Genomic DNA, 14,476 nt, shown 5'->3' with positions numbered 1-14,476 from the left:
TATTGCTGGTTTTTATCACTAAAAGTAACCTTGATGTATAAGGTGTCTTTGAAATCCCTTTTGTATAGTGCACTATTTCTGAAAGTTTAAAGTAATTAAATTCTTAAATAATCTAAGGTTAAATATTTTTTCTTAATTCCACCGACTTTGAACATTCTGTCCTGAGTGTTGTAGATCCAACCTTTAACAATTTGCTCACACAAGGACTTGTTATCCTTTATGCACAGTTCACAGTTAGCCCATGGATTCCATTTAATTCAGAAAAAGAAAAACCAGATATGAAAAGAATATATAGATTTACAAAGCTATGTAGGGTGTTCAGGTCCTTTATCTTCAAAAAATGAAACAAACCCTTAATTTTTATAAACCACTTCTGTTCCTCTGCCCTGCTGCACATGTAATTCTGTAGGCTGCGTATAGGGTCTTCATGGGCCATGGGTAGTTGACAAATTCTTCTCTTGGAGACAGCTAACCGGCAGAGTGAAAACAGTTTCTAGCTGGGGTGTAATTGACTTCCTGCCATTTTCCTATTAATGTTTTATTCAGAATCTGTAGATACCTTGAATAAGTTATAAACAGGCAGATCAGGAAGTTGAGAATTTACATTTTGTAATCTCAAGTTCTTTTTGAGAGAATGATGTAATACTTTAAAGGATTTTTCCTTTATTTTACTACTTTCCATTTTGAAAGCAATACTATACTACCCTGTTAATCCACCATCAGTTGTCTTCTCGTACATACCTCTTAATAATAACCTCTTTTTTGAGTGAATACTGCACTACGTTTTAGTCTGCTTCCTACAGAATCATGAACTTGCAGTGTTACGAGACCACAGTCTAGTGGATGAATTAGAGAAATGTGACATGGCATTGTGCCTTTTATTTATTTATTTTTTACACTTAGGTGATTTATGTAGCATATACAACAGCTGCATACTGCTGTCAGTGATAGAGCTTCTCTGGTGCAAGAGTTATGGTGGCGGCTGAAAAGACACAAATTGTAGGTGCATGTAGCTGTGATTTTGATGTTTTAAGGAGACATTTGGCTTGTTTTGGTAAATAATGAGACTTATTTTCAGATTTTTTTTTAATTCCTGGACATTGACTCTTGATATTGCACTGTGTCTCTGTATATTGTAGAGTAGATTAACACTTGCTGAAACTATTATCATGAACAGCTATCATTGTGTAAAAAATAAGAATAACAAGTCTTTTTCAAAATAAAGGTGAATGTAAGACTCTAAAAATTGACTTATTAGGGTTGAGAAGCTTTGTAGGCTGTTGGTTTACAAAGATGTATGATATGTGTGTGTAAGAGAAATCAGATTATAGAATAGACTTAACCAGGCCAGACGCCTCCCACAAAAACCTTAGCCTGTGATCTATGATTTTGCTTGACTTACTACTTGATGTGGGTTACAGAACAGAACAGTTTCCTTGTAAATGGGAAACCTTTCTTGGTATATTTGATTTCTTCAGTGTTCAAGAGCGTAGGGCTGACGTGCATATGAAAAGACAAGGTTTATGTGGCTTACCTCAACTCTGAAGAGTTTGGGGAAGAAGCAAGTGCTACCTGTTACAGTGGGGACCCCTGGGAACCTTCTGTTTTCTATGGCAAAATCTGAGCCTCTGAATTACACAAGTAGGCAGGTTTACCTATTTTATAAGGCTCAGTGACTGGATAGCCAGAGCTTTACATCAACTGTATGCCTCTTCTGTTAGCTGTGAGAATGGAAAAATGATTGGGTAGTGTAAGAGATTTAAAATCTGTAATCAGACCTTGGGGACAGGTTTTCATTTTCTAAACTGTGAAGTATTTGTGGAGAGAGGAGCACTGAGATGCATGGCATTATTGGACATTAGTTGCTATTTTGCCTAGAATTTTTTGGACTGTCTGGATGTTTATGTGCAGTATAAGATGTTAGTGAGACAATTTTTTTTTGATGTTTCACTGGCAGGCATCCGCTGCACAGCCTAGTGTTGCATATTTTCGGTGAACCCATAGTACTTTGTCTTTCAGCATTGATTTCAGAGATGCTACTTCACACATGCTGCCTCCTGTTATCCCCCTTTCTTTGGAGTCTGCTGTCAATGTACAGCAAGCAATTTTTTCCAAGAATGCTACAAGTGAAAGCTCGAGTATGGGTGAATTTCCGAACCATCTCTTCAAGGAGATGCCATTTCCTTTGTCCAGATGCATGATTTCAGTGCTTTGCTGAGGAAGCATGAGAGCACGGCCATCCAAGAGCAACACTCTTGCATAGATTTATGCACTTTATCAATGAGCAGTTACCCGTTGTTTTTCACGAGTGGTTCATAATTCTCTCTGAGTGGACAAGGTTTTTGTGGGTTCATATTCTTCCTTTGACAGTATTTATAACACTTTTACCAAACACTGTGTTTTTCAAGGAGTAGCTTTTCTAGTGCTAATGACTCTTTAAAAACAGAGATTGTGGCCTCCAAATGTCAAGTACCAGTTGGCATAAAAGCCTACTGTGACATTAGAAAAGGGTTTAAAAACTCTTATATTTGTTCACACAAGTGTTTCAGTGTAGAGGATTCAGCCTTTAAGCTTCATTAACTTTGTAAGGCTGCAAACTGAGGCCAGTGTTTTATGCATTTAACTTTAAGGCAAGCATTAGGGTTGAAATACAGATTGCAAGCAAGAAAAAAAGGATTTTCACCCCAGAAAAAAGTACTGTGAGATCCTTAGCTCCGCAGCACTCCAGTGTAACTCCAGATTAAAGTTTTAGATGTGCCAGTCAAAGAAAAATTACAAATAGGAGGACTCTAAAACAGAGTGATAAATATAAGCTGCAAGGCAATGATGTCTTTACCATGCAGGGTCTCTAAAATCCTTCAGTATTTGTTCACCTGTCTAGGATGGATGCAGTGATAAAACTTTTAAGTCACTGCTGAGGATTTTTCAAATTCCCACTCTCCTAATACACCGCTAACTTGTGTGTTATGTAGTGAAATGTATATTCTGGCATGCAGGGATTAACAAAAGGTGGAGTGTTTTTGTGGACTGACATCCAGGATTCTAGGAAATACTGGAGTTCTGTGATTCTTTAAAGACAAGGTGGTTTCCATACTGCAAAGTCGTTCTATTTTTTCTCTTTAAAATTCATATGATCAGCAGATTTCCTGTGATGCACTTGAAATTGCACAAACTGAATTCCGGTGTGAATTCCAGTGGCATCCTGGCCTGCACCAGAAACAGCGCAGCCAGCAGGGCTAGGGACGGGATTGTCCCTCTGTGCTTGGCTCTGGTGGGACCTCACCTTGAGCACTGCCTTCAGTTTGGGGCCCGCACTACAAGAAAGACATTGAGCTGCTGAATGCGTTCAGAGGAGAGCAGCAAAGCTGGTGAAGGACCAGAAAACAAGATATATGAGGAGTGGCTGAGGGAACTGGGGTTGTTTCGTCTGGAGAAAAGCAGGCTGAAGGCAGACCTCGTTCTACGGCTGCCTGAAGGAAGGCTGTAGCAAGGAGAGTGTTGGTCTCTTCTCTCAAAGAAAAGACGAATGATAGGACATGAGGCAACAGCCCCAAGTTGCAGCAGGAGGGGTTTTGATTGGATATTGGGAAGAATTTCTTCATGCAGAGGGTGGCCAAGGATTGCAGCGGGCTGCCCGGGGAGGTCGTGGGTTGCTATCCCTGGAGGTATCTGAAAGAGGTGTGGATGTGGCACTTAGGGACATGGTTTGGTGGTGGACTTGTAGTGCTAGGTGGTGGTTGGACTTGATGATCTTAAAGGTCTTTTCCAACCTGAATGATTCTATGGGGTGCATTAAACACGGCATTGCTAGCCACCTGACAGGAGTGCTTGTTCCTCTATGCTCAGCATTGTTGCGGCCTGTCAATGTGTAGTTCTGTATTGTAGCATGTGTAGTTTGGGGCTCCACAAGATAAAAAGGATAAAAAAAAAATCAGAATGCCTCCAAAGGTCACCAAAGATGGTGAAAGGACCAGAGGGAATGGCTTATGAGGAGCAGCAGAGGGTACTAGACTGCAGGAGGCTGAGGGGAGGCCTCATGGCGGCCTGCAGCTCCCTCACGAGGGGAGCGGAGGGGCAGGCGCTGAGCTCTGCTCTCTGGGGACAGCGACAGGACCCGAGGGAACGGCATGGAGCTGGGACAGGGGAGGGTCAGGCTGGGGGTTAGGGAAAGGTTCTGCACCCAGAGGTGGTCGGGCACTGGGACAGGCTGCCCCAGGGCAGTGGTCATGGCACCGAGCCTGCTGGAGTTCAAGAAGTGATTTGACAATGCTCTCAGACACACGGTCTGATTTCATAGGTAGTCCTGTGTGGAGCCAGGAGCTGGATTCGATGATCCCTGTGGGTCCCTTCCAACTCAGGATATTCTACCATTCTATTGTCTGAAAAATGCTAGATCTGCAGCACAGGATTTCAATGACTCATTAAGTATTAGGAGATTTTTGTATGGCTTCTCAGCAGCAGTCTAAATTCTGTCTCCAAAAGAAGCTCCCAGATTCCATTGCTATCTGGTTTTAATTTGCATTGATCAACAGAATTAGTAGTAAAATTTATCACCGGTGTAAAGTTAGTTTGGATCACTGTTGCTGATGGCAGTTTCTCCTGTAGTCCAGACTTGGTTTTCATTCAACTTCACAGAAAAGCCACCAATGCAGTGTCCCATTACATGTCTACAGAACTTGCTATTGCATCTCATGTAGCTCTAGCGAGGCTCTGCTCACATCTGCCTTTTTTAATTTGTATCTGAGAGGAGCGATTCGAAGAGCCAAGAGCACACAGCTGCCGTATGACAGCAGATTGTATCGCTGCAGGCTGTGTGTGTGCTGCGACGAGCAGCTCGGTGCTGTGCACCCGCGGTGCGCATCCAGGGCACGTCAGAGGCCATCAGCCTGCACTGGTCTCTGTTGGAAGCTACTGAGTTAGGGCAGAGCCCCAGCTTTTCTCCAGGATCTGTGAGGGGTAGGGACTCCCAGCCTGCCCTAAAACTCAATATTCCTACAAAAATCATAATCTGGCCTGATCCTGTGCCTTGTAGGCACAACGTGGTTTCTACGGCCAGTGGATGTATGGGAGGCAGAGAGAGGGACACACACTTGGAGAGGAAATTGCAGAGGATTACAAGCAGCAGTCTGTTGCTCAAATGTTTTCCACATTTCTCATTCAAGAAGGGCTTGCAGAACCTTTAAGATCCAAAGTAGATTTTTCTTTGTCATCAATTTTAATTATTCTGCTAGTGTTGTGGTTGGGCTGTTACCTTAAAACTTGAAACCTTGTGCACAGATTACATATATATATGTGTGTGTGTGTGTATATATATAATATAAAATACATGTAGTATATATATTATATATAATATATATATTATATAAATATTTAAGTGGAGACAAATTATTAAGTGTTTAAAGTTATTTTGAGACTGCATTCAGCCCAAGGGGCATTTGCTTTGCATAGGGAAGTAGCCCAGTGCGTTGTAAGAAACACCTTGACCAACTGGCCATGTCATCTGTACATTCATAGAGGTCTTACTTCGTGATCTGTTCAGTCTTTTTTGATGTAATCCAGAAAATACTCAGTAGCACTAAAACTTCGAGCACAAGAATAAGGAGATAAAAATAGATATGGCTATTACTGCATCTCTAAAACAAAGCCACTGTAGTTTCCATATGTTTTGTTAACAAAGCACTTTTTTTTTCCAGACCTAAAGATTTTCGAAGAAAGTAATAAAAGGAGAACAATTGCTATCAGGAATGTGTCTCCTCCTTGAAAAAGAAATCTTCTAACGTGGAAGAAGACGCATCTGTGCATCCCAGTTATCCCTTCTACACAGAATATTTTTGGCAGGTACTAGCAAAGTTTATTAGGAAAGCTTATAAAGATTGTTGTATTTGAAACAGCTAAGAATTGATATTACACTGTTAATATCACCTGTACTTTGTGTTATATGATATGTTATTTGTTAATTAAATGGGTTTTATTACTGTTGTTAAAGAATTGCTACTTTTTTTTTTAGTATTCGTATCTCAGGGAAAACACCACCTTGTTTCTTGAAATGAGGTTACTCACTCTAGAAGTTGCAAAACTTCATTTTTGCCCAGTAAGGGTAGTGAATAATTATGGATTGAAAACCAGTGGCTTGACCTGTTTAACCTATTACTGCTGTAGAAGTGATCTTGTACAGTTTTTCTGAAAGCTTTTTCGAGATCCTGGAGTGTACACGTAGTATGAAATTAATGGTGAGATTTTGCTGAATGTACATCTGTGCAGGCCTGCAGTTTCCATATCTTTTTAGGTGAATATGCCCACTGAAAATATTGTGGTGGTGGTGAGCATAATCAAACTTCTTCTGGAGCCAAACTACATGGAAAAAAAAAAAAAAACAACAAAACTACTAGTCTTCAAAGAAAACAGTGCATATATCTAAATACGTGTGCGTGCACATTGTAGTCCTGTTAGATGTAAGAAATATATTAAAATATGCATCTTGGAATGAGGGGGTGGTGTGATTTGTGGTGGTCATTTTTTAGGTTCTGTAGGAGTTTTTCAGTCTTGAGCAGTGTTTTAGAAAGAGTTTTTCTGCACAACATGACTATAGCTTAGCCTCTTCCTTACGATCAAAAAAAGGTATTGGTCACTGACCATGATTTCTCATCCCGAAGCTCTGGCCATCTCTTGATAAGGTGTGCCATACGGTGTGCTTACAGCGCTGGAAATAAAGCCAACGGGAAATCAGTTTGTGCTTCCAGGAGACCTGTTTGCTCTAGGGAAAGCAATTGCAGCACTTCACAATGTCAGGAGTGTCTCAGATGTCGGAAGATTGACGTTTCAGTACCAGCAGCACATGTTGCTGGAGTACTGCAGCGCAGCAAGGCCAGCATGAATTTCACAGGTGACACTGTCTGCTACACCGAGAACAAGTTTCTCTCTTCCACATGTGACCAGAAGATCGTGGTTGCTTTTCTGCAGGTAACTCTTGAACCAAAGTCATTGTGTAAATAAATGAATCGCTTATTTTTCTACTACTTCTGTAGTAGAAGATGCTGATATGTTATCTTCCAAATTTTACAATGTTTGGTGAGGAAAATTTGTGTTTACTATATCCGTTTTGTACAAGCATTGTATAGGAAGAAAACTACTGCTTTATTTATGATCTATTTTTCATAAAGGCATTTCTTTAGCATTCGAATGGGCTTATCCTGGGAAATACTTCTATCCAGTGAACTTGCCCTACTTGATTTCCAGTTCAGTAACCAAACTCAGTTAAATGCTAAAACCATTTTTAAAAGTAAAAGATTAAAATAAACACTTTTTTTGTGTTAGGACATAGTACATATTTTGTAGTTAAGATCTGGGTGGCATCAACTATCTGTGTGTTACAAACTTCACAGTCAGCAACTTACTTTTCTTCGCCTGTCTGGAAAAATATGAGACGCTCCTGATTATACAGTGACTGAATTCTGGAGAAAATCTTGCCCATATGTGCGCCTCTTACTTTTTTTGGCAAATACACAAATCCTGAATAATATTTTTATATCTTGGTAGTACCCACCGAACAGTTACATTTTATTACCAATACATATGCAACAAGTTAACACAGGCCCAATGCTACAGGGAGGGTTCTGGTAGCTCCCAAGCAGCCCCTTCATTTGCTTAATTCACTGCGTGTACCGCCCGTAGGCAGGGATGGAGGTTGGTTGTGCCTGCCCTGGTCGGGTGCGTGTCCGTGGAGCGGGCATCCCCGGGCTGGGGGTGCCCCAATTCCCAGCCCAGGTGACAGGGGGTGGATACGGGGAGTGCAGTGGAAGGAAAACCTGCTTCGTGATATTAAACTCAGAAGAAAGGAACTAGATTGTTTTATATCCATACACAAATATTTACATTTGTACCCAGACAGAGTTTGAGCTTATCAAAACCATGCAACGTACTCTGACCGCTGTGTATAATGCAATGACAGTTTTGTACTTGGGTGCCAGGACAGCCTCTGCTAAACGCACGTGTGTACCTGTAGCTATACCCACTTCCTCGATGCCGCAGTATTCTGTACAGTGGGGTCATCACCAAGTTATCTCGTACTTTTCACCTTGTACAAGAAAGTGACAGGAGATACTGGTGAGTGAACTAATGGGGAAAAAAAAGAAGCAGGATAGAATGGGATCTAGCTTCAAATTGCCCTGGGATATATGCAGCCAGGGGCAGTGCTGGTATAAATGCTTCGTGTTACTAACGAGGCTGATTTCTAGGCCGGAGAACTTGAGATTAACACAGTAAAGGTATGCAGCTGTCTCAGCACCAGTGTCTCGCCTTCCTCATAAGCTATGAAGGCTTCTGGCAGTGTCCAGAAGCAAAAGCTGACACATCTTTCCCTGCAGAGCTGAACCTGAAGCCCATTGGGGCAAGCAGGAACACAGTCCTGGGAGCCACAGGTCAGCCTCTCCATGTCACTGTAGGGCTGGATTACAGGTGCTCAAAATCTATGACTTGATCTTAGATGTATGTATGTTTTTGAGCTTCTACTTTAAAACCTTCTTTGTTGCTTAGTCCCAGTAGTGTTGTTCAAAGCTGTTCAGTGTATCGCTGTAAGATTTGTTTACCTGCTTTAACATTAATTGCTTTGTTATCCTCAAGCGGTTGGGTTGTTTTTTTTCTTTCTCTCGTCATCAGATGATCCAAGTTGCCTCTGCAGCTGTTCCTGCCAGTCTTTTGACTTTGGCATGTTAATATGCAAAAATCTCCACTCCACAGATGGTACAACATCGTTATCTCATATTTATTCTCACCACTTCATATATTTTAAAAATAAGGCTAATATTGTTTCAACTAAGTGTCTGTAACCTTTAAAGTAAAACTGTTGCACAACTGTTGAGAAAGGAAAATGTATTTTCTTCTCTTTAGGTTCTGTCCCCTGAAGATCTAGACAACTGTTCCAAGTTAAAAATCAATCAAGTATAAAATTAACAATATAAAAGCTTGCCACTTTTATTTGCATACAAAACAGAAATGAAAGAGGTTCACAATAAATTATCAGTGTACTCCCACAGAACATTCTTGTGTATTTATATAATGTGGGTTAAAAAAAATTGCATAAACATAAAATTTTGCGAAAGGGTAGTAGCTGGCTTTAAGGAAACCTGATTATGCATTGTTTTTCGGTGAATTTAGTAGGGTTAATCCGCTAGTAAAAGCAACTCATCCAAAACTAAGAGAACAGAGTCAGCTGGAAAATCGTGGATAACAAACATGGACCTTCCCAAATGGTTCTGTACAGCAACTTTACCAGATGCAGTTTTTTAGATACAGTTTGAATACTGTATCGAACAGCACTCTGGAGAAAGATCTACGAGTGATCCTTCACCATCATCTAGCACCAACCCACTAACATACTAAGTTTCTGGCATGCAAGATAATCACCTTTATTTTTTGTGTCAGCTGGTCATGTACATTTATTTTCCTTTAACATAAGAGCTTGTAAACATCTTCCGTGACAGGTCAGGTACCCGAACAAAGGGCCGAATATAGATGCACATAAAACGTTTCCCTTTCTGAACAGTTCATTGAGAGGGCTTTTTTCCATTTGCCCTTTTGTGTACTGGAGTCTTGACGCTTCTCTTGGCTATCTTCCTTGTGAAGCGAGTAATTCCCGGGGATCTCAGTTCAACGGCTTCCATCTCTTCTCGAACGGGAGTAAACTCTGGTTGAGCAAGATGAGGTGATGGATAGGAGGACTGGGAGTATGGGGACGGTAAGGGGTAGGACCCGTGAACTACATACGGCTGTTGCTCACCATCATAAAGGTCCTCGGGGTCATAGATTTGGTAGGAGTTATGTGGCAACTGCACTACTGGGATGTCTTGATCGGTTGGCTCACCGTATCCACCTTAACCCACCACCACCAAGAGTATTCATATGGTTAACACAGGAGAAGGGGAGTAGAAAATTAAAGCATTCATTAGGAAATTGACATATATATATACTTTTTTATATATAGCGCATGTGCATATATATCATCTTTAAATACACGTTTTTATTCACATAAAGGAACAGTGAAAACATTTAATAAAATTAATAAGCTGGAGCAATTGGAAACCCACCAACAGACAGCCAAGTTAGTTGGAAACCACCACCAAAATTTGTCTCATGTCCAGTTGTAATACGGCGCTTATTATACACTGCACAATCTGCCTGCTTTAGCTTATTCCAATTACGGGCTAGAATATATGATTAATGGGCAAAATGGGTCAGGCAATAACTTTTAGCAGTGCAAGGAAGCTAGGTGCGTGTACAGCTGCCAGTAAGTTCATTAGTGGTAGTCAACATCGTTGATGGAAAGCACAGAGAAGTTCAGCATCCATATCTGACCTTCAGCCAAATGAGAACTGAACCAGAATGAGTCTTTCACCTTCTGGATTGGTAGCCATTGTAAGGGATTGGGCCTTCGAACAGGAAATGAACAACAGGGAAGGGAAACGAGGAGGAGAGGAGAGGAAGAGACGACAACAAAAACATTCACGTGAGTAAAACGTACGAATCAGTTCACAGGCAGATTAAAATGTAAACATCAAACAAATATGCCTTATGCATAACATTTGTAGTAACTAGTAATTTGCTAAAATAAATTTCAGTTTTAGGTTGGACAGCACCACTTTTGGTAATTGTGTTAACTTCCTCCCATGGCCTTTCCGTGCTCTAATGAAAAGGAAAGTCAGATATACAGAAGACTTAGAAAGAACTGTTTTCTCCAGACTGTTTCACTTGTTAATCACGGACACGTGCACCCCTGTTTCAGGTTACACTATTACAGGTTTAGTAACGTTCATGCTGTCATGCCATGAAGAGGAAGTGGAGCAACACGTTTTAAAAACTACAAATGTTCAGCTCCGCCGCCACGAACATAAGGAGAGGGGGATTCAACACACAGAGCATTCAGTTGAGGTGGAGCAGGCTCGTGGACTAACACAAAGAGGTACAAGACAAAAACCCAGTATGCTTCATCCGTTTCACAGGCCTGAATCAGATGGTGGACTCTGCTCACTGCTGCGGGCACCCCTGCTCACTGCATGGCCCCACAAAAAGCAGCAGCGTTGGACACGCCTGTTTGTACGGAGCCAACTGCATTGTGGCGCAAGGTTTGCCAGTAGCCTCCATCTTACTTTGGCTGTTAGAAAGACACGGTCCTTTTCCTCGCCACCCCACCTCTGAAACCGGGGGCGGCTCCGACCGCAGCCTACTCACCTCCCATGCCGTACCCCGCGCAGGAGGAAGGGTCGCAGTACCCCGGGGGGCCGGAGGGGCCCTGCGAGCCGGGGGGCCCCGTGTGGCCAGCTGGGCCCCGCGGGCCTGGGGAGCCGGGGGGACCCGGGCTGCCAGTTCGGCTTTCTCCTGGAGGCCCTGCATGAAACGGGGAGATAAACGCGTGACTGGCATCTTGTGACGGCAGCGAGTCCAGGCCGCCTTGGCAGCGCTGCAGGCCTGGTGCTAGGAGGAGGCAGCACGGAGAGCACTGCGACTACATCCAGGAGACAGCTTGAGCACGGGGGCTGCACCTCCCCGCTCCAGCTCCCCCAGGCACGCCGAGGGAAAGGCTCCAGCCTTTTCCCTGCTCCTGACAAGCCTCCGCGCTGGCTGGTGCTTTGTCTTCCGTGCCAGAGGCAGCTTTTAGCCAGAAATTTGTACTAGCGTTTCTACAGAGCAAATGTTTCACCAAGTGCCAGACATTTGGGAAGGCGGCTTCATGGGGGAGGACAGCCCTGGATGCCAGCATGGCTCTCCTGTCCACCCACTGTTTCAGTGCACCCTCTGGGTAGCGCTCTGCTTTGATAGCAATCCTCTAACGAATGAATAGCCTAACAAAGTCAGTGCAAGTTTATGCATCTTTCAACAGGATTTGAATATCACTCTATTTTTTTCAGGAACTAAATCTAAATCCCTTTGATTAATGTGCTGAATTCACATACATTTCCCTCTCAAGTTACAGTTAGGAATGGCCTTGGGTCAATGAGGAAACAAATGCAATCAATCCAGATTAATTTTTACCTACCAGACACTATTAAAAAAAAAAAATACTTAGAGCATTAAAAAGGAGGGTTTTGGAGAAGCAATTTATCACGGGGAAAAGGAAAATTCTTGTGTGACTGATGACACCACCGCGCATCACATCATGATGTCATATCACAGAGTAAAAATTAAACAGCAGTGAGGGGCCTAAATGACAGCTTCTTCTGCTGCATGAGCCTTAAAAGTGGAGGACACAGCCCTGAAATTCTTAGGTGCCTTGCAAAGGGGTGAGAGCGGTGTAACCCAGCTGCCCCAGCTGTAACGACTTTACCTGTAGATCCTGGTGGGCCTCGGGGTCCTTGAGTTCCAACACCCGGATTGCCTTTTTCTCCCTTCTCGCCCGGTAAACCTAAGGAAACGGTACTCATCAGAGCCACATCCTGCACAGAGCTGTGCAATGGTTATTATTTAACCAGGGCTGTGGTTCCATACATTACTTTTCACTTAAATACAGATGGGAGAGGAGGAAGGAGGTAAAATAGAGAACTATTTGGTTCCTTTCTCCTCTCTTCTCCAATAGCCTCTCAAGGGAATCAGCGTTCCATGGGTCTTAAGCGTAGATTCATCTGGGTGGTTTACAAGGGCACAGACCAGTTTCCAACTGCGCCTCCTGCTGGAAGGCTGCTTCTGGACTATGCCAAGGTACAACGATGGTAAGTCAGAATAGTCAGAGCCTCACAAAGCTGTCTGTAAACTACTGTGCAGCCCAGAAAAAAATATAATCAGATTTTTTAATGCTACAGCCAAATTTCCTTCAAGCATTCACCCACCAAACAGTGGTTCATCACAAGATGGGTCCACAAGAAAACTGAAAGTTATCATCGGAGGGCCTTAAGCTGCTGAAATGCAAAAAAGTCTCAGCACAGCCAGAATCTGTCCCCCAGTTGAAGCCCAGTCTAAGAGCTTTGCAGTCACAAAACTTGACTTTCCAACACACAGTGCCATATAGTTGTGTTCGTGCACTTGCTCATGGCCCTGAATTTCTATCATTGGGGCTGATCTGTGAAGACCGCAGATCTAGGAATCCAGGAACGGCACAACATTCTTCCAGCTTTCCATCTCCTGCTCTTCTACCACTACGGCATCCTATAAAAACACTTCTACATGCAGCGATCACAATGAGCGGTGTCGAACTGAAGTAGGTGTCAAAACTACAAATTCCAGACCCTGAGTTTCCACCGGCGACTTGGAAACTCTCATAAAGTCTGTGTTTGATTTGGATGGTTCAGAGACACAAAACCCAGGCTGGTTGTGGGACCGTCCCCCCATTTTCCAGACCTCCCAATGCTGGTAATTGCTCTCACTGCTTCACAGCTTCCACGCTTTCAGAATGAAAGCCAGCATAGAGCACCTTCACGAAAACAAAGTAGACAGAAAAAAGTGCTGCTAGCCTCGATGAGGCATGCTCTCCGATTTCAGCTGACTGGCCTGCTGCCTTCCCTTCTGCTCAGGTAACTGCTACATCTAAGGAAAAATATCTACGAGGCACCTCCCGGGTGACTGTGTCCAGACTCTCCTTTTTACAAGGAGCCGTGTAAGATTTTTTTTCCTTCCTAAGCCAATTTCTGATGGATGCAAACAGGAACAAGCTGTAACTGTGAAAGATATTGCAATTAAAACCCGTCACTGACAATGCATTGCTCTCCTTGAGTTTGTAAAATAAGGGTCTGTGGGAAAGCAATCTGGTGGTTCTGTGTTTGTCTCAGGTTGGTTGTTGGGCTTTCGATGGAGGTGTAAGCAAAGGGGGAGTGGGTCCCCATCTGGTCCCAAGAAAAGGAGCTCTCCTGGTTCCTCGGCGGTTGATACCAAGACCTGAAATAGGAAGGGAGGCAGGGAAATCCCTATTTCCTGCAATCTCTTCCCCAGCTGAAGACTTGAGAAGCACCAAGGCCTCCCACGCAGCACCCTCTGGGACTGGACAATCGGAATTCACACCAGGGAGGGGATTCAGGATCCCCCAGTGAGTTCTGGGTCTGCTGCTGAACGTGTAGCCTCAGGGGCACTGTATCACATAGCGCAGTCACCTGGAAAACACGGGCCTACCTCTGCAAGTAGTAACTCTGCTGAGCTCCTCATTTTTAACCAAAGTAGGACAAGCTTGTTCTTACCCTACAAGGTTTTTTGCCACTGTTCCAGCACAGTTCAAATATTTTCTGTTTCCATTTTGTACCTTCTGTTTCCTTTGATTACACTTTTTTTTTTTTAATGTTCTTGGTGACCTGTTAGTTTTAGGCCAGAAAGATGAGGAATGGCTCTCTAGCCTGATTGCTCAAAAATTTACCATGGAGAGGGAGACCTTGTTTCAGACTTTATTCAGACTTGGGCCTGTGAGAACCTCATGAAGTTCAACTAGGGCCTGCATCTGGGGCAGGGCAATCCCAAGCACAGATATTGGCCAGGTGGAGAATGGATTGGGAGCAGCCCTGAGGAG

The 14,476-nt window shown here is 43.1% G+C and overlaps 2 protein-coding genes across 7 annotated transcripts in view; one reads left to right on the top strand and one right to left on the bottom strand.

Moving 5' to 3' along the window:
* Positions 1–6,484, top strand: part of MRPL13 (mitochondrial ribosomal protein L13) — a 35,108-nt gene extending 28,624 nt beyond the window's left edge. Inside the window, exon 7 of the mRNA XM_048048899.2 lies at positions 5,694–6,484. Coding sequence (XP_047904856.1) covers positions 5,694–5,718 — 25 coding nt within the window. The 3' untranslated portion in view covers positions 5,719–6,484. The remainder of the gene's footprint in view (positions 1–5,693) is intronic.
* Positions 6,485–8,954: 2,470 nt separating this feature from the next.
* Positions 8,955–14,476, bottom strand: part of COL14A1 (collagen type XIV alpha 1 chain) — a 126,856-nt gene continuing 121,334 nt past the window's right edge. For 3 of the 6 annotated variants that reach the window (XM_066990694.1, XM_066990695.1, XM_066990698.1), the window contains 3 exons: positions 12,317–12,394; positions 11,224–11,379; positions 8,955–9,868 (listed from right to left, as the gene is read on the bottom strand). In XM_066990694.1, the coding sequence (XP_066846795.1) occupies positions 9,543–9,868; positions 11,224–11,379; positions 12,317–12,394 (560 nt within the window). In that variant the 3' untranslated portion in view covers positions 8,955–9,542. Of the gene's footprint in view, positions 10,425–11,223; positions 11,380–12,316; positions 12,395–14,476 lie in introns of all 6 variants that reach the window. The other 3 variants (XM_066990696.1, XM_066990697.1, XR_010828773.1) reach the window with 2 other exon arrangements.

The sequence above is a fragment of the Anser cygnoides genome, chromosome 2 (genome assembly GCF_040182565.1).
Source record: "Anser cygnoides isolate HZ-2024a breed goose chromosome 2, Taihu_goose_T2T_genome, whole genome shotgun sequence".
Lineage (NCBI taxonomy): Eukaryota > Metazoa > Chordata > Aves > Anseriformes > Anatidae > Anser > Anser cygnoides.
This window is presented reverse-complemented; position numbering and strand designations above follow the sequence as displayed.